General features: G+C 38.1%; 1 protein-coding gene across 13 annotated transcripts in view; it reads left to right on the top strand.

Moving 5' to 3' along the window:
• Positions 1-9,576: 9,576 nt before the first annotated feature.
• The window catches only part of LOC120534120, a 62,157-nt gene continuing 48,914 nt past the window's right edge, over positions 9,577-22,819 (top strand). For 10 of the 13 annotated variants that reach the window (XM_039761424.1, XM_039761423.1, XM_039761422.1 and 7 more), the window contains exons 1-6: positions 9,577-9,649; positions 9,744-9,851; positions 13,272-13,322; positions 17,804-17,848; positions 18,152-18,199; positions 20,798-20,848. In XM_039761424.1, the coding sequence (XP_039617358.1) occupies positions 9,745-9,851; positions 13,272-13,322; positions 17,804-17,848; positions 18,152-18,199; positions 20,798-20,848 (302 nt within the window). In that variant the 5' untranslated portion in view covers positions 9,577-9,649; position 9,744. Of the gene's footprint in view, positions 9,650-9,743; positions 9,852-11,854; positions 12,051-13,271; positions 13,323-17,803; positions 17,849-18,151; positions 18,200-20,797; positions 20,849-22,819 lie in introns of those variants that run through there. The other 3 variants (XM_039761418.1, XM_039761426.1, XM_039761425.1) reach the window with 3 other exon arrangements.

Below are 22,819 nucleotides of genomic sequence, written 5' to 3'. Positions count from 1 at the left end.
CAAAAGCTGAAGTACAGGAATGAACCAGGGAGCAGAAAAGGAGAAAGAAACAGATCTAGTTTTTAATGGAGCGACAGAGTTAAGAATACCATTAAGTCCAGTGTTATAGTGTTAGACCAGTTCTTCAAGAGTGAATAAATTATCAATGTCCATAAGGGAATCAATACTAGAGGAAAGAGAGTCTAAGATAATATTCTTAATATTACGGAAAGACATGAGACGGGAAAGCTTAGTGTTGGAAAGTGCAAGTTTAACATTGAATGAAATAAGAAAGTGATCGGTTATGGGGAGTTCATCTGCAGTACAATCAAGCGTGGTCACTCCAGAACAGCAAATCAAGTCCAAGATATGTCCTTTGGAATGAGTGGGAACATCAGTATGCTGCTGGAATCCAAAATTCTCAAGGCAGGATGTAAAGTCTCTAGTAATAGGGACATTGATCTTACCTATATGTATATTGAAATCCCCCAGAAGTATCATGTTTGATGAATCAGTAGATGAGTGTGTAAGGAAAACAGCAAAGTCGTTCAGAAAGTCATTGTTTGGTTTAGGGGGCCAGTAAACAGTTGCAATAATAGTTGGAATAGGTCAATTTAATTGACAAACAAGAGATTCAAAAGAACTGAAGGCAGGGACAGAAAACGGCAGGACTTTCCATTTCTCATGATTCATTAACATGAGACCTCCACCTCGGGCAGAGCCACGGAGTTGAGAGATGTAAACAAACCCTGAGGGAGTGGATTCGTTAAGTTGGGAAAAGTCATGGGGTTGTTGCCATGTCTCAGTTAGACAGAAAAAGTCAAACTTACGATCGGTGAGGAGATCGTGGATGAAAGGCCCCTTGCTCGTGAGTGAGTGGATATTCAGCAGACCAAACTTAACAACGGCGTTATCACATTTAGCAACGGTGTTAGCTGACTGGGCTAGGCTGGCTAACACACTGTGGTCAGCGACTCTGCCTAAATTACGAGGAGGATGTCAATAGCTGGACCAGATGGAGTTTATTATTTTCGAACTATCAGTTTGGATACCCCAGTGGGACCCACGGTGGATGTATCTCCAACGGGAGAGGAATACGATGTCTGGGTGGAGATATAGGTCAGTCAGAGGAGGCTCGGACAGGTGAAAGCAGAGTCGGAGTAGCTCGGCAGCTGAGTACTGAAGCACGCCCATCGCAGGTTGGATAGCGAGCAACAGGAGGGACCAAACAGGTACAGGTTAAGTGAAGATGCAGACACCTCAGATGTCCTGAGAACAATGCCACGTAAGTCTCAAGGCAGGGATAGACTGAAAAATAGTCCATACACAGCCAAATCAGCAGTCAAGCTAGAAATCAGTCTAGCTTTAAATGATTGAAAAATAAAACTCAGTGAATAAATCTGCCCAAAATGAAAATGAAAACAGCTGCTTAGTCCATTAGATTGTAAGTTAATCGTAAAAAAGTTAAAAAAGAAAAAAAAAAAGTAAAAAAGTTACCGGAGAGCAGCAGCGATCAGTTATGCCAGGGTTCGCTCAACCGGAAGTTAGTAAATATAGAACACATGATGTGACACCACATTGGTTTATAATCCGGATGTGTCATTGTATTCCAAGGGTCTATTCTCAATATTCTCAGCCAACTTTTATAATACAGAGTCACCAAAGACAGAACCTATCCTGATAGATTCAAGCACAAAATATGGACTAATCATGAACAGGACACCATTCGATTGCTATCAACATTTTGATGCTTTACTGTGTTATTGCAGCAAAACTGTCACACTAAGGTTTAAAGTAGCATTGACAGTTTCTTTGAGATGAAGTGAAAGGAGACAAAGCGGTAAACCTGGGCTTGTTATCTAAACTGTTCAGTGATGGTGACCTTTTTTAAGCCATTTACAGGGCAAAATCAGCAACAAGCTGTGTCTTTCACTGACAAAAGTTAGTTAATAGAACTGAGCTGAAGTTCAAAGGACGATCCAAGTGTGATCCAAGATGTAAAATATGGCTGTTGTAAGCAAGCAGAGGTGTCTCCTAATTTTGTAATGCTCAGATTTTGTTTATCATTCTCATAGGAATATGGCTGGTTTCCAGGAGCTACTGGATCCTCTTGTACAGGGCAGTCTAACAGCTGAGGAAAAAAATAAAAGCTCTGAAGGAAAATAGCTAACTGCTGCCCACAATCTGGTGATGTCAAATGTTCTGGCATTCATGTGGTTTCTGTAGGCAGATGAGCCCGTTTAACTACTCTACATGTTTTGCAAATTTTTACACGCATTTTTAGGCTTAGTCCTACACTGTAAGAGAAGAAATTAATTCTCCCATTCCATTTTAGGCTTCTGAATGTGAACTGTATTAATATATTTCTTTATGATTAATTGTGTGTTTACATTTATGTTTAATTAACGAAACTGCAGATATCATTAAATATTTTTGAACACTTCACAGAGTGATGTTTTTTCCTCCATATATGAAGTCTAGAGTTTAGATTACACAACATACGGGACGTCTATAGGACTCTGTCGGCCTCTCTGTCATTTTTTGCCATACAGCTTAAATAGTCTGGAGAGTTGTCTTAGTTTGTGGATTAACAAGCACATAATTAACTCACATGTGGAAGTTAGGATTAATAAAGTTGAATTAAAAACTAATGTGTTTGTTTTGTTTTTTAATTAATCAGGGAGATGGAGCTTGAAGTAGCAAAAGAAAAAACTCCTGGAAAAGTAAGAACGGATGATAATCAAACCCAATAAGCTACCAGACAAATCCATGAATCTGTCTTGATATGGGGGCTGTAAACGAAGAATCCAAAATGACCCTATGTTACTGCAGTTTGTAATCTTAATTACAAAAAAATGCATTCCTCCATGAAGTTGTAGAAAACTGAATAATTAAATATAAAAGTAAGCTTTCTTTTTTCATATGGGCTATATCCCGATTAAGATTGCTGTCGAAGGTGACATAATAATTAGCTTGTGATATGAACTAAAATCTCTTCAGTTTTAGTCTTCATGTCTCTTCAACACCAGCCATCCATGCTTCAGGTAGACATATGCAGAATCCCTCTTAGCTGAAAACAACAGACTAAGTCTTAGCAAATTTTCTTTAGCATTATTTATTCATGGGCTTAATGCATGACTGGTCTGCAAAATTACAAAATTCACCCAAATGATGTGATAGTTCAAATTCCATTTCCTTTTTGTTCAATGCATAGTACATGTGATAATTTATATTATCTCTAAATGTTTTTAGTCAGTGAATTTAATCAGAAATATCCTCACCCTACAATATTTCTTTAAGTCATTTGCCTTAGATACTAATTAGAACTTCAATAGAACTTCACTACATCTTCAACACTTATGACCAACCAAACCCCGTGAGACAGGGAACTGCTTATTAGCACAGAGGGTTAGGAAACAGGAATGGAAAAGAGAAAAAGGACAGCAATCCGCTTAGGAATCAACAGGTGCTAAGAAATTAAATCAGATATACACCTAGTAAACTGTGACAAAAAGTCTGAAACAAAGCAAGCAAAATAAAAGGAGAATTATTAGGCATATAAACTAGCAGAACATTTTTAAGTGGGAGGTAAAAGATAGATAGATAGATAGATAGATAGATAGATAGATAGATAGATAGATAGATAGATAGATAGATAGATAGATAGATAGATAGATAGATAGATAGATAGATAGATAGATAGATACTTTATTAATCCCAAGGGGAAATTCACATAATCCAGCAGCAGTATACTGATACAAAAAACAATATTAAATTAAAGAGTAATAAAAATGCATGTAAAAGCAGACAATAACTTTGAATAATGTTAGCATTTACTCCCTCGGGTGGAATTGAAGATTCGCATAGTGTGGGGGAGGAACGATCTCCTCAGTCTGTCAGTGGAGCAGGACAGTGACAAAAGTCTGTCACTGAAGCTACTCCTCTGCCTGGAGATGACAGTTCAGTGGATCCAGTGGATTCTCCATGATTGACAGGAGCTTGCTCAGCGCCTGTCCCTCTGCCACAGATGTTAAACTGTCCAGCTTCATTCCTACAATAGAGCCTGCCTTTTTCACAAGTCTGTCCAGGTGTGAGGCGTCCTTCTTCTTTATGCTGCCTCCCCAGCACACCACCGCGTAGAAGAGGGCACTTGCCATAACTATGAAACACATAAAGTTTCAAAATGAAGAAAAGTAGTTAGTGTAAAACCAAAGCTAAGAAGGCCTGAATGATTGTGCAATGAGTAATAATTGTATAAACAATAAAGGCAGAAAAGCCTCGGGTGAGTGGAAGCCAAAGCTGGTGGCACATTACATGACTTCTGTTGGAGGCAATGCCAAACATGACTACTGCATTTCCTTACCTTGTTGCCTGAGGATGTCAGGTTACATGGCTAGAAATTGCAGAACATGACAAATTACATGACTCCATAATGACTTTCCCATGCATTTTCACATTTCCAAAGTATCACAAGCTTATCCCTTTTTTTGGCAGTCAACAATATCCTCCCCGATTGAACCGGTGCTGTATGAATCCTATCCATGTATGCTGACTTCAGCCTCAGTTTCTGCCTTTTCTTTCTTTTTTCTTTCTTGTCGTGGTACATTAAACAGGAGACATCAGATAGACAATCCTGTCTTCTGGTTGCAAGGTCTAAAACACCAGTGTTTCTTATAACTTGTAGCTGCATTATATGTATTGAATTTCTAGCTGAGCACTCATTGATTTTCAACTCTCGCACACACACAGCCCATCGCTATGACTTAAAAAACAAAAAACCTGTTTCATGTTGTTGGGTTGAATCACAGAATGGTCAAATCGAGCTGTTGAGTAAGACTGACTACATGACTCAATATCAAAAGCTTTGTGACTTCCTGTGACTCATTAAGATTTTTCAAATGAAGACTGCGATTGCATGAAGCTGAAAAAAGGTAGCTTCTAGGTCGAGCACAGAAAAAAAAACATTTATATGTGGCTCATCTTTATTTCTAGCATTTAAAATTTTTATTTACATGACTACCACCTCCTCATTTTTATTATCTTCTTCTTCTTCTTTCAGCTGCTCCTGTTAGGGGTTGCCACAGCAGCATCTTCTTCCATATAATAAACTTGTTTGAGTGTAATGATGCTCTGTCTATCTTGTTCACAGCTTGTTCCTGCTATACGCTGAAGTTTACATGGATAGGCTAACCTAGTTATTGACAGTGTAATGAAAGCAGATTTAGAATATGGATTAAAGGATGGACCATCCACAACACTTGACTACAGGCAAGCTTCTGCTGTTGCCAACAACATCGTATAGACAGGCAGTGTGGTCTGGTGATCAACTCGACACAATCTATATATGACCCTCAACAAATCACAACCAATTATCAAAAATTTCCTTAGCTAAATTGCATGATGAAAGCCATGATGATCAGAGGCTTGAAAGACAACCTTCTGAATATTTTCATAGTGCTTAGATTAAATGGAACATTTCCAAACTAAATTAATGCACGTGGCTGCTGCCGCACTACCATCATCTTTGATCATTGTATCTACAAAGCATGTAATGTTATGCATCACTTTTGACAACATTGCAAAGGCCTTTGCATGGTTCCAAATATATTGTGGAGGAATAAGATATAAATGTGTGTCCATCAATGTATTCATTTCTCAGTCCACATAATTCAAATTTAAGGTCATGCAAGGAATTTGGTAGGAGGAAACTGGACACGGCACAAGCTCATCTCAGACATCAATAATGATACTTTAAATACTCAATGCATCACAGTGGTACACAAATGGTGCACTGATTACCTCCACTGCCATACCATCCCCAGGCATGCCACTGTCTGGCTGGAGAGTGCACATTGTCCTTGCATTTTTATCGATATTCTCCATGCATAGTAACTTGTAAATGAGAATCAGTGCACCTTAGAATGGACAGAAGTCTCATCTAAGGGAATCTCCCAGTGTCCACCAGATCCTGCATCCCTATAATGGTATAAAAATTAGAAACAATCTAAAGGGTCTGAAAAAAAAACCAAAAAGTATACTTTATAGGTAAATATATTTCAACAACATCTGACAATTTTAAGTGTTTTCAAAAATTCTTTACTTCATTATAATTTTATACATTTCATATAATATCAGATTAAATCCATGGCAGTAAGCAGAAGCAGCATATTCAGTACATTCCTATTGCAAATAACATTGCATTTCAACAATCATTTTATTACTGATTAACTTCTTCACAAACAGGTACTACACATCAAATGCCCTGCTCTTGGCTGCTCCATGTGAACTTTGAAACCTTCCTGGATGTGTGGAAAATAAAGAAAAAGAGACATCTGAATTGTTCCTACTATTTTGCATTTTCAACTATTTGTACTGATCAAAGACGTGACTTTGACCTTATATCCTGCCTCCATCGGACTTGCTGCAAGTAGCAATCAGACCCCACAAGCATATGACGATGTGTGCAATGGAAATATTAACTTAAATACAGGCTGTGTATCAATGGGTTCTGTATTGGTGTCCCTTTGAGGGTTGGTTTCTGCCTTGAACTACTGAGTTCCCAATATACATTACCCTGAGATGGAAAAAAAATGGCTAAGTGTATGGATGATCTGATTCTCCCTCTGGTCTCTAAACCCTCTTAAGGCACTACAAAGGATCTATCTCTGGTTTAAAGCTGGAAATTAACTGTAAATCAGGCACACTTTAACACTGGGCCAGTTAAGTACACACTACAATTTAACTTTAACATATTTTAGAATATGGATGATAAGGGGTGCTTGTGGTGTAGCAGGTCCGCGGCTTCAAAAAAAGGCCAGTTTTAAATCCATAGAGCTGTGTAGTTCTGCATGGGCGTGATTGCACGGCCGCGGGGAGTTAATGAGGTAGTTGGAGCGAATCGCACCTGCATGTGCGGGTGCGATTGTTCTCAATTGCTCCATTGGCTTCCTGCGGTGTGTAATTAAGGCACTATGCCCAGAGAGATGCGAGGGTATATATACATGTCGACACAAGGAAAAGAGATCGAAAGCAAAGTAGGTTAAAGGATATGAAAGACAAGCTTGGGAATGATGATCTGGCCACCTGGTAGGAGGAGGCAGCACGAGCTGGGGCCCCGTTACGGAGCATTAGCTGTGGCACTCTAGGGGCTACTTTGCCCCACTGAACATTTGGGTGGAGTGTGGCGAGCAAAGCTGGTGCGCTCCCTAGGCATCCAAGGTGCGACCACGTGAGCGCAAAGGAAGAAGGGAGGAGAGCCGACATCGGACGGTCTGGCCGTAATGCCTGGAGGTCGGCCGAAAGGAGCTCATGTCTGCTGAGTCTCCACTGGCTACGCAAGCAATGGGTGAGCAGGGGAAAGTGAGAAGGAGGTGGGCTGAGATCAGGAGGAGTTAGACTGCATTTTAACCTTGGATATTTAATGGATTTATTTATTGATTTTTTTTTTTATCCCTAATTTTTTCTGGATTATGGTTTTGTTTATGTACTTTTAGAACACTGCACAATTGACACTTTTGTTGGTTTTACTTGTGTTTTGACTTTTCTTTTAATAAAAGCACTTGAGCACTTTTTCCACCATCCTCTGGCTTCATCAGAAAATTGTCCTCATTTGTCAGCTCATCTCGGTCATAACTATCGATGGTGTTGGTTCAGCAGACTTCCACGTGGGAAGAGGGAGTCAGTATGGGACCGGCATTGTCACAGTGATCATTAATCATTCCTAAACCAAAACAATGACAAGAATGACCAAAATTAATAATAAAAGAAGCCAAGGGAAGCCATCAAAGCAAGAACCAAAGAAAACACATATCAGATGAAAATAACAAAGTGTAAGCCTTCTGACCTCCATAAATACAAATACCACTTGCTTTATTCATTGTACAGTTTTGGCTAACACCCTTCACAGAACTAGGAAACTGTTTTTCCTGTTGTTTATTGAAGCCTTATCAGTGACTACCTCCCAACTCAAAGCCCCCATATATACTGAATGAAAGTGGCTTTTACACTTGCATCCAGGACCCCTTCTGGTTAACCTTTTGAAAGCAATTTGAGGTTACTCAGCCACTACTCAAAAGCCTAATGGTACCCCTAAGGAACTCTCCTCAAGTGGCACCAGGTTTCCCTGCAGGCTCTCCGAAGTGTGACTGAGGACTGCCAAACTGTCTGTTTTCTCTAGAGTTCCTGTGTGTCTAACCTTCAGTGTTATGTACTGAACTTGGGGACATTTACTAGGTTAACAATTCTGTTGTTACAAGTTCCTTATTCACAGGCTGAAGAAGAAAATCAGAGTATTGGTGGTAATATGTGCTGTTGTTAAGCATCATTTACTACTACAAAAATAAGCAACAGATTTTTTATATACTATATAGCCCATACTTAAAATTTGTTTAGGGTAAAGTAAATAAATAGTAGGGTGGTGCGGGGGTAGTGCTTGCTGCATAACAGTAAGGAGCCTTTCTGCATGGAGTTTTCATGTTTTCCCCATGACTGTGTGGGTTTTCCTTGGGTGCTCCACCCACAGTTGAAAAACATACAGAGCAGGTGGGTTTGCAACCTAAACTGGCCCTAATATGTTTGTGTGTGTGTGTGTGTGTGTGTGATTGTGAGTGTGTGTTTACCCTACAATGGACTGGCACATTGTCCATGGATTGTTCCTGCCTTGTGCTCTATGCTTGCTGGGATAAGCTCCAGCCAATGATTGAGCAGGCTTTGAAAAAAGGTATGCAATAGGTAAATAAATAATTATCAACTAGCCGACCCGCGGCGCACCATACGCCGCATAATCAGGCCGGTTTTTTAATGATTTTTAAGCACAGGGAGAAAATTAACATTTGAAAAATCAGTAATGTAATAAATCAGCAAGAAAAGCAACATTGTAACAATACACGGAACGAACCAACACACAATCGTCCGTGACTGAAAACTGGCAGACCGCCATCGCTCATTTGCCCACCTCCAACTCGTCACTTGAGTCATTGTCGTCTTTGCACAGTCCAGATGCACCTGTGACTCACGTAGACTTTCCGTGTTCCTGCAGGAGCATCTAAAAAGACGCATGTTTGTCGCGGATGCGAATTGCTGTATGTAGCGTGTAAAACAGTTTGCTATGGTGCACGCGGCCGTACGTCGTAACCGAAAACTTGGTTTTTAAAGACTGCTTACTTCATTGTGTTTTAACCTCAGTTGTAAAGGATTGTTTTAAGGATCCCATGGGATACCCCTCGCAAACCGTTTTACACGCTGAGCACTTTGAGCTACATTTTTTTGTATGAAAATGTGCTATATAAATAAATGTTGTTGTCCTCTGTTCAACCTCAACAGATGTTTTAATGGATTGATTTATACACATCCTATCCAAGGGTTCCAGGCTTCTTTCCTTCAGTGTCCAAAGGAGACCATGCTTATTAAAATCTACACATACATGGACTGAATTTGGAATAAAGGCTCTGTAAGGCAGTAGCAATAACCAAAAATTATTGTGCCTCCAATCTAGTGTTACTGTCTCTAAGGGGTAAAATAGATTGGAAAAGACGTGTTTGTTTTGTGAAGAGAACTTTGTAAACAGTTCAAATCAAACATTAACTCTTAACCCACCCCTGCAAAATGAACTCCATTCCCACAGTCAGCATAGCTCACTTCACGATCTGCTGAAGGGCTCCTGATTGCTGAGGTTTAGTAATGCTGAGCTCCTCCAGGACTGATCTTTCATGGGACCATCTAGATAACTTTTTAATCTCTCTTTTCTTTCTCAATTGCCTTCCCAGAATGATCCTTACATTTTTCCTGTGTTTGCTTACTCTGAATTGTTCTTTGGTTTGTCCACGAGGTATTGATACAGCATCCCTAAAACGTTCTACCACCGAGGATGCAAAGTAAGTAAACTGGGGATATTCAGTTTCAAATATAATGCAAATTAATACAGTATAGAAAGCTAAAATTGTATGCTGAGGCATGTTTTACTGAAAGGAAATAACTTGACATTCATGGAGCATTTCCATCTGGAGGTGATCCATCTTTTAACCTGCTCATCTAGCTTAGGGTTGTACTACAGTATAACTCATACATCTGTCTAAGCCTCCACAGCATGGTTTGACTTTCATTCTGCTTGTTCTCTTAAGTATTGATAGATATGTTCATTTTTTATGTTACTTGAGATCACCCAAAGTATTTTATTTCAACCATTACGTGGAGGTGAACCTAGTTTTGCCCTCATTATTTGAAGACAGAAATACTGTTCTTATAGGAAATTTAGAAAAATGATTCTGTAAGTGAGGCAGGTGGGTAGTATAGTGGTTATTTCTGCTCCTGCACAACTCCAACATCCTGGACCTAGCACTACCTATATGGAGTTTGCAAACTGGGTTTCCTCTCCCATTACAAAGAAGAATGTGTTTGGTTAATTGCTGACTTTACATTATTCCTTCATAATGGAGTTGGAATGTACTCCTGCATTGGTGTAGTATCCCATTCTGGGCAGATTATTGTCTTTAACCTAACACTATCAGAAAAAACTACATCCCCAGGGATACTGAACTAGACTATGGGGGGTTGAAAATAAATGTTCATTTTGCCAAAATGCTTTGGAATCAATTAAAATAAAAGTGTCAATTAACAAAGAATTGGCAAAGGTGCAAATAACAATGAACCCTGAAAAGGTTATTAAGTTATTAATTATGGTGACATTACCTTAACTCTGCGGGTGGAAATCTTAGAATTCAGCACTACATCAGACTTTTTTCTTTCATTTTAGTTTATTAAAATGTGAACTTTAGCATATGCACATGAAGTTTTAAACTGCCTGAAAGTGGAAGGGCAGCCAGTTAGTCAGGTCAGCAAAACTATGAATTGGTTTACATTTCTCCATCTGGACGTGTGCTCTTTTTTCTCTTTTATTGTTAGTTGTCCATATATTTATTCTGCATTAACTGGAAATTAACATAAATGTATGTACATTATAATTATTTTTGGATGTAATGATTGCTTATCTTGTTTTTTGTGTTTGTGTATGTAAGTAAATGCTATAAGGTGGGCAGCACAGTGATGCAGTCGTTAGCACTGTTCTCTTATTAATTCATCATTCATCATTTTTTATTGCCTAACTAAAAAAGATGACTTCTCATCACAAATCCCCAAAGATATCCCAATGGTTAAAAGTTTTCTCTGTGTAAGTGTGGGTGTGTATGTAAATAAATAGGCTTTGCAGTGGACTGGTGCTCTGTCTTGGGCTGTTTCTTGCCTTGCACCTAGTGCTGCTGTGATAGCCCCCCTTGTCCTGAACTGCATTAAGCATCTTTGAAAATGTTATCCGTATAAACATTGGAGTTAATTGGCTATATCACATGAACCTCATGGATGTGTGTGCTGTGTAAATGGGCCCTAATAGACTTGCACCTCTTCCAGGGTTGTTTCCAGCCTTGTACCTGGTGCTCCCATGTCCTAATGACTCTGAATTGGATTAACAGATTAAGGATTATGTATGATAGCATGTTATAAGGGTTTTGTAATTTATTACTAATTTGAGCATGCTTTGAGACTATTTCTACTGTATAAAGTATTCTGTCTACTTTCACTTTTTCTTCACTACATTTTCAAATCCAAACCACTACTTTTATGCTTACATATTTTGCTAGATTCTTTCATTATTAAACAAGAAAACAAACAGGCTACGCAAATACTAGGCTGATCTTTGTAATTTAGCAAACTCACATGTTTTCATCTGCTTTAAGAACAACTGCGCCATGAAAACGTGCATACATGTAGAATCAACACTCTGCCGGTATGCTAACTCCCAATTCCGCACACATTGCGACAGCCAGTGAAATGGGCGGAGCTAACTATTTGAGGTCGGGGATGAATATTGGCGATGCACGCTCTCCTGTCTCAGTTATCATGCTATGGAGTTTGATTACTAGAGTAAGGTCACTGCCAAAAGTAACCAAACAAGCACCATGTTACATTTTGAACGTAAACTATGCGTTTCTAACTCTGTATGATGCTGACAGTGACGATCAGACGTTGTGCATGCGGCTACCTGTAAAACTGGGTAGAGCTTGACTGAAGGCAGCAGTGAGGTGAGTTTGTGCATTCACATGCTGTAGTTTATAGAAAGCCTTTTGTAGTGTTAAATCACCTTGTTTTTCGTGTCAAAATATTCAACGTTTTGAAATTTGATAACGGCAAGATATCAGTATTTAAAGAGCTGTTATGCAACTTCTAAAATTTGATATTCGCATTTTGAATTCGATATCAGACTTTGCCTTTTGAAATGTCACATCCAAAAAAGACTGACTAAATGTTAAAACCGTTTGCCATAGGAGTTCACTCATTTTGACACTTGGTTGGTCTTATGCAGAACATCACAGATCATGAAATGGTTGGGGGAGCCCCCTTAAAATTAAAAACGAAGAAAGACCATTCTAACGAATGTGAAACTAGAAGTGACAAATTCTAGATAAAGAGGTTTGTTAAACATTTATGATGACTTGAATTGATTTTTTTTCTTCTTAAAGCAGGCAAGGTCTGCACACCTCTCCTATTCATGCCTGCCCCACTGAATTAAGTTAAAATCATTAAGATATCTGCTCACACTGAATCTCACTGCTTCAAGGTGCTTACTTAGCTCATACTTCAGTTATTGTAATACGACTCACATGCATAGCTTGAATTATTTTAGATTGTATGAACTTTTATGACTATATATAATACTAAGGAAAATTATACATTTACTTGTACTTTTGATACTTAATTACACTTTAATGTAAGATAAGATAAAACGTTTGTAGTTCCTTCCTCAGGCAAATTTTACTTTTACTTAAGTCACTTTCCAGAAAGGTTACAGAACATTTATTCAGTTATGGCTGTTGGATACTTCATACAACACTGACATTTACAAAATTCCCCAGTATTTCAGTCTTCCAGATTAAGTACTAAATATAGCAAATGTTTGTACCCATTGCTACTGGGATGACCTGAATTATAAAACCGATAGATATTTGTATCTAATTGAATAGGAACAAGTCTTTCTGAGTGTCACTCTCGAAGCTGTAAACTTCAATTCAGTTTTCTGTTTGCACTGTTCCTATTTTTTGCTTTGTGGTACTATTATGTTTTTCCAAGGTGTGTATATCCTACAACAGAATGTCCAGGTTGACTTGTGAGTTGTACCTAATGCTCTATGGTAAGCTTCCTATGATGCCATCAAAGAACAATTGGAATCAGAAAATGCGTGAAAAAGAGGACAATTCAAGACTGAAGTTTTGACTGATTGACTTAATTTTGTTTTATACCCACAGTATAGATGAACACCTGCAAGGAAAGAATGAAACCATTTTGAATGCCACACAGTAAGTGTATTCAGTTTTCTTCCTTTATAATATGGATCACAGACATTTTAGCTGTTCTGTTTTACAAAAAAATATTCACATTTTTACCACAGCACCACCACAACAAAGTTTAGTAAGTGTGTGGACTCCCAGTTTGGTTCCCGATGTTGGTTTATTCTTCACCTGTTGACATGCATTTCTTTTCACTCTCCATTGGTATACTGTACTATCAGGTTGGTTGACATTAGTGCTGGGCGGTATGACCAAAATTCTATATCACGGTATTTTTCAAAATTATACCGGTTTCACGGTATTCAACGGTATTTTTTTCCCATGCTTGATTGGATGCTAACCACAATTTCCACTGCAATTACTGCACTAGACTGGCTAAGAATAACCTATTCCACTGTCATGAGAATTGCACATTGTAGAAAAAAACATTTTAATGTGAATACAAGTATTAATACATGTTTGCATGGCGCAAATATCCAGAGGTGCTTGTCAAAATTTGTATTGCACCGAACCTGTCTTAGAAAAGGAATAAATAATAAATATTTTTTGTAAACCAACTACACTTTCTGTTAATGTTAACAATCTCTGTCCACTGACACATTAGCTATATGGATTGTAATGGCATTGGTTATCTCGATCCACCGCTTGGTTTTTTTGTCATAGGCAGTACCTCTAGCAAACGCGTCTACAAGTGACGTCTGACTCGAGTGTCCTCTAGCTGTTTCAGTTTTACCTGAGGATGTGGAGGGAGTCCATCTTAATTCCATACATTCATAGCACTACAAAGCATGTTTACGGCTAAGGTGGTGCAGCAAATTGCTCGTGTTGACAACTTCAGCACGATAGCATTTGCAGTAAATAGTTTGGTCCACATCTGACCTTTTAAAACCAAAGTATCTCCAGACAACAGACACGGCTCCTTTTTTCGGCAAACGTTCTTCTGTGTCATCATGTTCAACTTTGTCGTCTGCTACAGCTTCAGTTTTGGAATGTTCTCTGTCCATTTTCACTGTGCAATACTTCCACTAACACATGCACTCCGTTGCATGCGTGTTTAGCAGTGGAAAAGGCCCCCCATTAAACAGTTTCCTGCTGCGCTACATTCCAAATTTTGTTTAGGCTATTTAAACCGGTGTTGCAGTATAAGAAAAATCCATATCATAACAAAAATAAAAAGCAGTTTTTTCGAAATGAACCGGTATGCCTCCCAGCAAAAGCTGACATATTTAAATGTTTACGGGTGAGTGTGGGTTGGTGTATGAATGCATCCGGTGATGATCTTGCATCCCATTCAGAGCTAATTGTGATCAGTCCTGCTGCAATAGTCTATACTTTCTGGGGTCTCTTGCTGGGAGTAAGAGGCAAGTGAGATGCAAGAGTAACAGAGGAATGAGCCCACCATCATCCTAATACTGCTGCAGAACATTCCTGTCAAATATAAAATAAATAAATATATCTGTTTATACATCTAGAGACAATTTTACAGCACCCTGACTCAAAAGCCAGCATACAGTTTCATCTAAGGAGACTTGTTAATTGAGGCATAAGCTTAACCACTTTTTCCACTTTTTTTTTTTAATTTTCAGCTTTTCCTTAAGGTGATATAGTTTGTAATAAGATCCACAAATGACCTGTGAGGTGGGCACCAGCAGTATTAGTTTTGAGTACAATTTTCTTCAATGCTACCAGCTAATGGCCTGAAAAGCATTGAATGGTGCACCATCAGTGATCAGACCTTCATCCATCCATTCATTTTCCAACCCGCTGAATCCAAACACAGGGTCACAGGGGTCTGCTGGAGCCAATCCCAGGGCACAAGGCAGGAACCAATCCTGGGCAGGGTGCCAACCCACCACAGGACACACACAAACACACATTAGGGCCAATTTAGAATCGCCAATCCACCTAACCGACATGTCTTTGGACTGTGGGAGGAAACCCACGCAGACACGGGGAGAACATGCAAACTCCACACAAGGAGGACCCGGGAAGCAAACCCAGGTCTCCTAACTGTGAGGCAGCAGCACTACCACTGCGCCACCGTGCCGCCCTAGACCTTCATTGAATATCATAATTATTAAGTTTTTGCTTCTTAGTGTGGTGCTAGATATTCACTCTTTGAAGCATATATTTTATTTGTTGTGCACTATTTAACTATTCATATTGTTTAAAAATAATACATAATATTTTGAGAAATGCTCACAGCTGCTTATTAATTTATTATTACATTTACTTCCATATAGTATTCTATATTGACCACTGGCTCAGCAACCAAAAAGTTGTTTTGGTGCCTTGCTGGCGTTTTGTCTTTATTGAATCTGGGTTCTCTCCCTTTGCTAATGTTGGTTCTTTCAAGGGTGTCTGGTTTGCATCTTTTACAGCCTTAGGAAATGCAGACAATTCAACTGGCCACACATTTACTGTATATGAGTGGAACTGTGTGCAGCCTATCCAGCACGAGTTCCAGCTTTACTTTTGTTGCTGTAATGAAAAGCTTTCGCTCATTAGGAAAATGCATTTACTAAAGTCAATGGATTATACTCCATGGTGTAAAGATTAGAATTGCTGCTTTCTTCACGGTGATTCAAATTTGATTTCAAATATAGGAGTGACTGTTGGGCAGGAGATGGAAAATTGTGGCTAAGGTTATGAGCTTTAAATTGCCTGTGCGACAATTATAACGCATATCTGTGGAGATTTGTAACATATCCTGAAATTAATAAAGACATCAGCTAAAAATATAATAAACAAAATATTTAAGATCCTGCAGCTGTTAGAATGAACAGTGGTGAAATCATTCATTTATCCGATGGGAAGATTTAAACCATCTGAGTACAAAAAGGAAATCTGGAAATGAAAAATACCTTTTACCTCCCTAATGCTTCCCCCATTTCTTCTGTTATATCGCCAACCATAGATGTAATTCAAATTAAAGTATGTGTCTTTCTCCTTGGGGTAGGGTCACAACACAAAGCTGACATCCCTTTAACTTGCATTGGAGATCCTGTTCAGTCAAACAGTTTTTTGAACATGCATTACTGTCTTCCACAAGCATTTCCAACTCTTCAGTACATCTTCTAACACAGGCATGTTGGGTCTTTTCACAGACCATTTTACCCTCAATGCTAACCTACCACACTGCTATGAAGTTTTATCGAAACTTGAAAAATTGTGCCTTTGGCATTTCAGGGGCTCAAAAGTAATTGGACAAATTAAATAACTGGAAATAAAATGTTCATTTCTAATACTTGGTTGAAAACCCTTTGCTGACAATGACAGCCTGAAGTCTTGTACTCATGGGCATCACCAGATGCTGGCTTTCCTCCTTTTTAAAGCTCTGCCAGGCCTTTACTGTAGCAGCTTTCAGTTGCTGTTTGTTTGTGGGGGTTCCTGTCCAAAGTTTAGTCTTCAACAAGTGAAATACAAGCTCAATTGGGTTAAGAAGGTGACTGACTTGGCCATTCAAGAATTTTCCACTTCTTTGCTTTAATAAACTCCTGGGTTGCTTTGGCTGTATGTTTTGGGTCATTGTCCATCTGTATAATGAAATGCCGCCCAATCAGCTGGATTTGAGCAGACAGTATCTCTCTGAACACCTCAGAATTCATTCGACTGCTTCTGTCCTGTGTCACATCATCAATAAACACTAGTGTCCCAGTGCCACTGGCAGCAATGCACGCCCAAGCCACCACACTGCCTCCACCATGTTTTACAGATGATGTGGTATACTTTGGATAATGAGCTGTTCCACGCCTTCTCCATGCTTTTTTCTTGCCATCATTCTGGTAGATGTTGATTTTGGTTTCATCTGTCCAAAGAATGTTTTTCCAGAACTGTGCTGGCTTTTTTAGATGTTCTTTAGCAAAGTCCAATCTAGCCTTTCTATTCTTGAGGCTTATGAATGGCTTTCCCCATGCAGTGCACCCTCTGTATTTACCTTAATGCTGTCTTCTCTTTATGGTAGACTTGGATATCGATACGCCTCTCACTTTATGAGAGATTAGACCTCTCAGGCTGTACTTTTTGTTAGTTTTTTTTATGTTAGACAAATGAGTTGTTATTTTATACGTTTGATATGTCATACTAAGAAGATGATAAAATATTTATCCTCATTGCTGGATCTTAATTGTATGAGCCATACCGATGAGGAGCTACAAAAGTTGAAGACCAGATTTGGATGGAGATGGAAGTGGAGAGACAGATGGAATCAAATTTATATGAGTCTTCACTTTTTCATATTGGACATAAAAGACATGCACACAAAGAGGAATGCGGGCACTCGCATAATCATCTCAAATGGTGTCCACTCCACATGTGATACTCTGACTGAAACAATAGCTTGCAATGAAAGTACTGTATATCTTTTGCAATACTTTTTGGTCAAACACAGTAAGTCACAAGAAAAATATGTTTGCTGCTGATTTTCAGTGTAAAACTTTATTATATAACCAGAACTGGAATTCAATTAACTGTTTTTTTTTTCTTCCAAGAGTAGATTTACCAGAAAGAAATATGACCCTGGATAATTCTACTTGGTATGTTTTGTTCTTAGCCTCTTCTAATCAATTCTCAGTTTGTCTGTTTATTTTAAGTTTAAGTTTTGGTTTAGGTTTATTTGTCATATATAGGTTAACACACGGTCAACATACAATGAAATGTGTATGACGAGAAAAACAAGTCACTCAGCCTAGATCCAATAAAGCTAAAAATAATTAAAAATAATAATAAAAAAATTACAAGTTAAAAATAGACTAGGTATATAAAATAAAAAGTGTACATTTTAAAAGAAGTTATAGAGCAATATGAGTTGAATTTAACATGAATTGTTTATATTACAGTGTGTTTAATAATACAAAATCTGAGCAAGAGAATGGAAATTATACTGAGTATGTATATTATATTTAAATTACATTTACTTTTATTTGCTTAGTAGATGCTTAATGTTTAGGAATTTTTGGTTTTTTTCTTATTTATTATATATAAGTGAGGCACAGCGGGCAGGTTCAAATTGTACTCCAGTTATTGACTGCATGGAGTTTCCACAATCTTCTCATGTTATTGAAGGTTTTCACTGGTACTCCAGTTTTCCTACTAAATATAAATACATTAACTTGATTAATCAATAAATGTTACAGTCAGTGACGAAATCAAGATTTAATGGATTGGTATAAAAACATTTTATTTGCTTAGATTCCACTTTTTGCAGTGTGGGTTTATCATCTGTGGGGAGTGTGCATGTTCTCCTTGTGTCTATAAGGGCTTTCCTCTGGGTACCTTGGTTTTCTTTCCAAATCCTCAAATGGTACTAGGGTGTTGTACAATGTTAGCCATTTTGAATGTAGTGAGAAGTCAAGTAAAATGAAAGCTTTTATTGCCTAACTAAAAAAGATGATTTCTCACTACAAATCCCCAAAGATATCCCAATGGTTAAAAGTTGTCTCTGTGTAAGTGTGGGTGTGTATGTAAATAAATAGGCTTTGCAGTGGACTGGTGCTCTGTCTTGGGCTGTTTCTTGCCTTGCACCTAGTGCTGCTGTGATAGGCCCCCTTGTCCTGAACTGCATTAAGCATCTTTGAAAATGTTATCCGTATAAACATTGGAATTAATTGGCAATAACACATGAACCCCATGGATGTGTGTGCTGTGTAAATGGGCCCTAATAGTCTGGCACGTCTTCCAGGGTTGTTTCCAGCCTTGTATGTGGTGCTCCCATAATAGCCACTGGTTCTAATGACTCTGAATTGGATTAACAGATTAAGTATTGTCTATGAGAGCATGTTATAAGGGTTTTGTAATTTATTACTAACTTAAGCATGTTTTGAGAATATTTCTACTGTATAAAGTATTCTGTCTGCTTTCACTTTTCCTTCACTACATTTTCAAATCCAAACCGCTACTTTTATGCTTACATATTTTGCTAGATTATTTCATTATTAAACAAGAAAACAAACAGGCTACACAAATACTGGTCATATCTTTGTAATGTAATAAACTCACATATTTTCCACCGCTTTAAGAACAACTGCGCCATGAAAACGTGCATACATGTAGAATCAACACTCCGCCGGTATGCTAACTCCCAATTCCGCACACATTGCGACAGCCAGTGAAATGGGCGGAGCTAACTGTTTGAGGTCGGGGATGAATATTGGCAGTGCACGATCTCCAGTCTCAGTTATCACCGATGCTGACTGTGACGATCAGACGTTGTGCATGCGGCTACCTGCCAAACTGGGCAGAGCTTGACTGAAGGCAGCAGTGAGGTGAGTTTGTGCATTCACATGCTGTAGTTTATAGAAAGCCTTTTGTAGTGTTTAATCACCTTGTTTCTCGTGTCAAAATATTCAACATTTTGAAATTTGACAACGGCAAGATATCAGTATTTAAAGAGCTGTTATGCAACTTCTAAAATTTGATATTCGCATTTTGAATTCGATATCAGACTTTGCCTTTTGAAATGTCACATCCAAAAAAGACTGACTAAATGTTAAAACTGTTTGCCATAGGAGTTCACTCATCTTGACACTTGGTTGGTCTTATGCAGAACATCACAGATCATGAAATAGTTGGGGGAGCCCCCTTAAAATAAAAAAACGAAGAAAGACCATTCTAACGAATGTGAAACTAGAAGTGACAAATTTTAGATAAAGAGGTTTATTAAACATTTATGATGACTTGAATTGATTTTTTTTTCTTCTTAAAGCAGGCAAGTTCTGCACACCTCTCCTATTCACGCCTGCCCCACTGAATTAAGTTAAAATCATTAAGATATCTGCTCACACTGAATCTCACTGCTTCAAGGTGCTTACTTAGCTCATACTTCAGTTATTGTAATACGACTCACATGCATAGCTTGAATTATTTTAGATTGTATGAACTTTTATGACTATGTATAAAACAAAGGAATATTCTACATTTACTTGTACTTTTGATACTTAATAACACTTAATGTAAGATAAGAAGAAACGTTTGTAGTTCCTTCCTCAGGCAAATTTTACTTTTACTTAAGTCACTTTCCAGAAAGGTTACAGAACATTTATTCAGTTATGGCTGTTGGATACTTCATACAACACTGACATTTACAAATTTCCCCAGTAATTCAGTCTCCCAGATTAAGTACTAAATATAGCAAATGTTTGTACCCATTGTTACTGGGATGACCTGAATTATAAAACCGATAGATATTTGTATCTAATTGAATAGGAACAAGTCTTTCTGAGTGTCACACTCGAAGCTGTAAACTTCAATTCAGTTTTCTGTTTGCACTGTTCCTATTTTTTGCTTTGTGGTACTATTATGTTTTTCCAAGGTGTGTATATCCTACAACAGAATGTCCAGGTTGACTTGTGTGTTGTACCTAATGCTCTATGGTAAGCTTTTTATGATGCCCTCAAAGAACAATTTGAATCAGAAAATACGTGAAAAAAGGACAATTCAAGACTAAAGTTTTGACTGATTGGCTTAATTTTGTTTTATACCCACAGTATAGATGAACACCTGCAAGGAAAGAATGAAACCATTTTGAATGCCACACAGTAAGTGTGTTTAGTTTTCTTCCTATATAATATGGATCACAGACATTTTAGCTGTTCTATTTTACAAAAAAATATTCAAATGTTTACCACAGCACCACCACAACAAAGTTTAGTAAGTGTGTGGACTCCCAGTTTGGTTCCCGATGTTGGTTTATTCTTCACCTGTTGACATGCATTTCTTTTCACTCTCCATTGGTATACTGTACTATCAGGTTGGTTGACATTAGTGCTGGGCGGTATGACCAAAATTCTATTTCACGGTATTTTTCAAAATTATACCGGTTTCAAGGTATTCAATGGTATTTTTTTCCCATGCTTGATTGGATGTTAACCAGAATTTCCACTGCAATTACTGCAATAGACTGGCTAAGAATAACCTATTCCACTTTCATGAGAATTGCACATTGTAGAAAAAAACATTTTAATGTGCATACAAGTATTAATACAAGTTTGCATGGCGCCATAAAGTGATAGTTTTCAAGGCGGTGGCACTAATCACATTGCATGACAGCTGCAGTCAAAATGTAGAACCTTTTTATTGAACAAATTTTGCAAACAACTTAAACTATAATTTTGACAATATATTTTCAACCATCCAAAGAGGCATTTAGACTTATTAAAATATCCAGAGGTGCTTGTCAAAAGTTGTATTGCACCAAACCTGTCTTAGAAAAGGAATAAATAATAAATATTTTTTGTAAACCAACTACACTTTCTGTTAATGTTAACAATCTCTGTCCACTGACACATTAGCTATATGGATTGTAATGGCATTGGTTATCTCGATCCACCGCTTGGTTTTTTTGTCATAGGCAGTACCTCTAGCAAACGCGTCTACAAGTGACGCCTGACTCGAGTGTCCTCTAGCTGTTTCAGTTTTACCTGAGGATGTGGAGGGAGTCAATCTTAATTCCATACATTCATAGCACTACAAAGCATGTTTGCGGCTAAGGTGGTGCAGCAAATTGCTCGTGTTGACAACTTCAGCATGACAGCATTTGCAGTAAATAGTTTAGTCCACATCTGACGTTTTAAAACCAAAGTATCTCCAGACAACAGACATGGCTCCATTGCATGCGTGTTTAGCAGTGGAAAAGGTCCCCCCATTAAACAGTTTCCTGCTGCGCTACGTTCCAAATGTTGTTTAGGCTATTTAAACCGGTGTTGCAGTATAAGAAAAATCTATATCATAACAAAAACCGGTATACCTCCCAGCAATAGCTGACATATTTAAATGTTTATGGGTGAGTGTGGGTTGGTGTATGAATGCATCCGGTGATGGTCTTGCATCCCATTCAGAGCTAAGTGTGATCAGTCTTGCTGCAATAGGCTATACTTTCTGGGGTCTCTTGCTGGGAGTAAGATGCAAGTGAGATGCAAGAGTAACAGAGGAATGAGCCCACCATCATCCTAATACTGCTGCAGAACATTTCTGTCAAATATAAAATAAATAAATGTATCTGTTTATACATCTAGAGACAATTTTACAGCACCCTGACTCAAAAGCCTGCATTCAGTTTCATCTAAGGCAAATTGTTAATTGAGGCATAAGTTTAACCACTTATTCCACTTTTTTTTTTTAATTTTCAGCTTTTCCTTAAGGTTATATAGTTTGTAACAAGATCCACAAATGACCTGTGAGGTGGGCACCGGCAGTATTAGTTTTGAGTACCATTTTCTTCAATGCTACCTGCTAATGGCCTGAAAAGCATTGAATGGTGCACCATCAGTGATCAGACCTTCATTTTTTTGCTTCTTAGTGTGGTGCTAGATATTCACTCTTCAAAGCATATCTTTTATTTGTTGTGAACTATTTAATTATTCATATTGTTTAAAAAAATACATAATATTTTGAGAAATGCTCACACCTGCTTACTAATTTATTATTACATTTTCTTCCATATACTATTCTATATTGACCACTGGCTCAGCAACCAAAAAGTTGTTTTGGTGCCTTACTGGCCATACATT

The sequence above is a fragment of the Polypterus senegalus genome, chromosome 8, assembly GCF_016835505.1.
Source record: "Polypterus senegalus isolate Bchr_013 chromosome 8, ASM1683550v1, whole genome shotgun sequence".
NCBI classification, from domain to species: domain Eukaryota; kingdom Metazoa; phylum Chordata; class Cladistia; order Polypteriformes; family Polypteridae; genus Polypterus; species Polypterus senegalus.
This window is presented reverse-complemented; position numbering and strand designations above follow the sequence as displayed.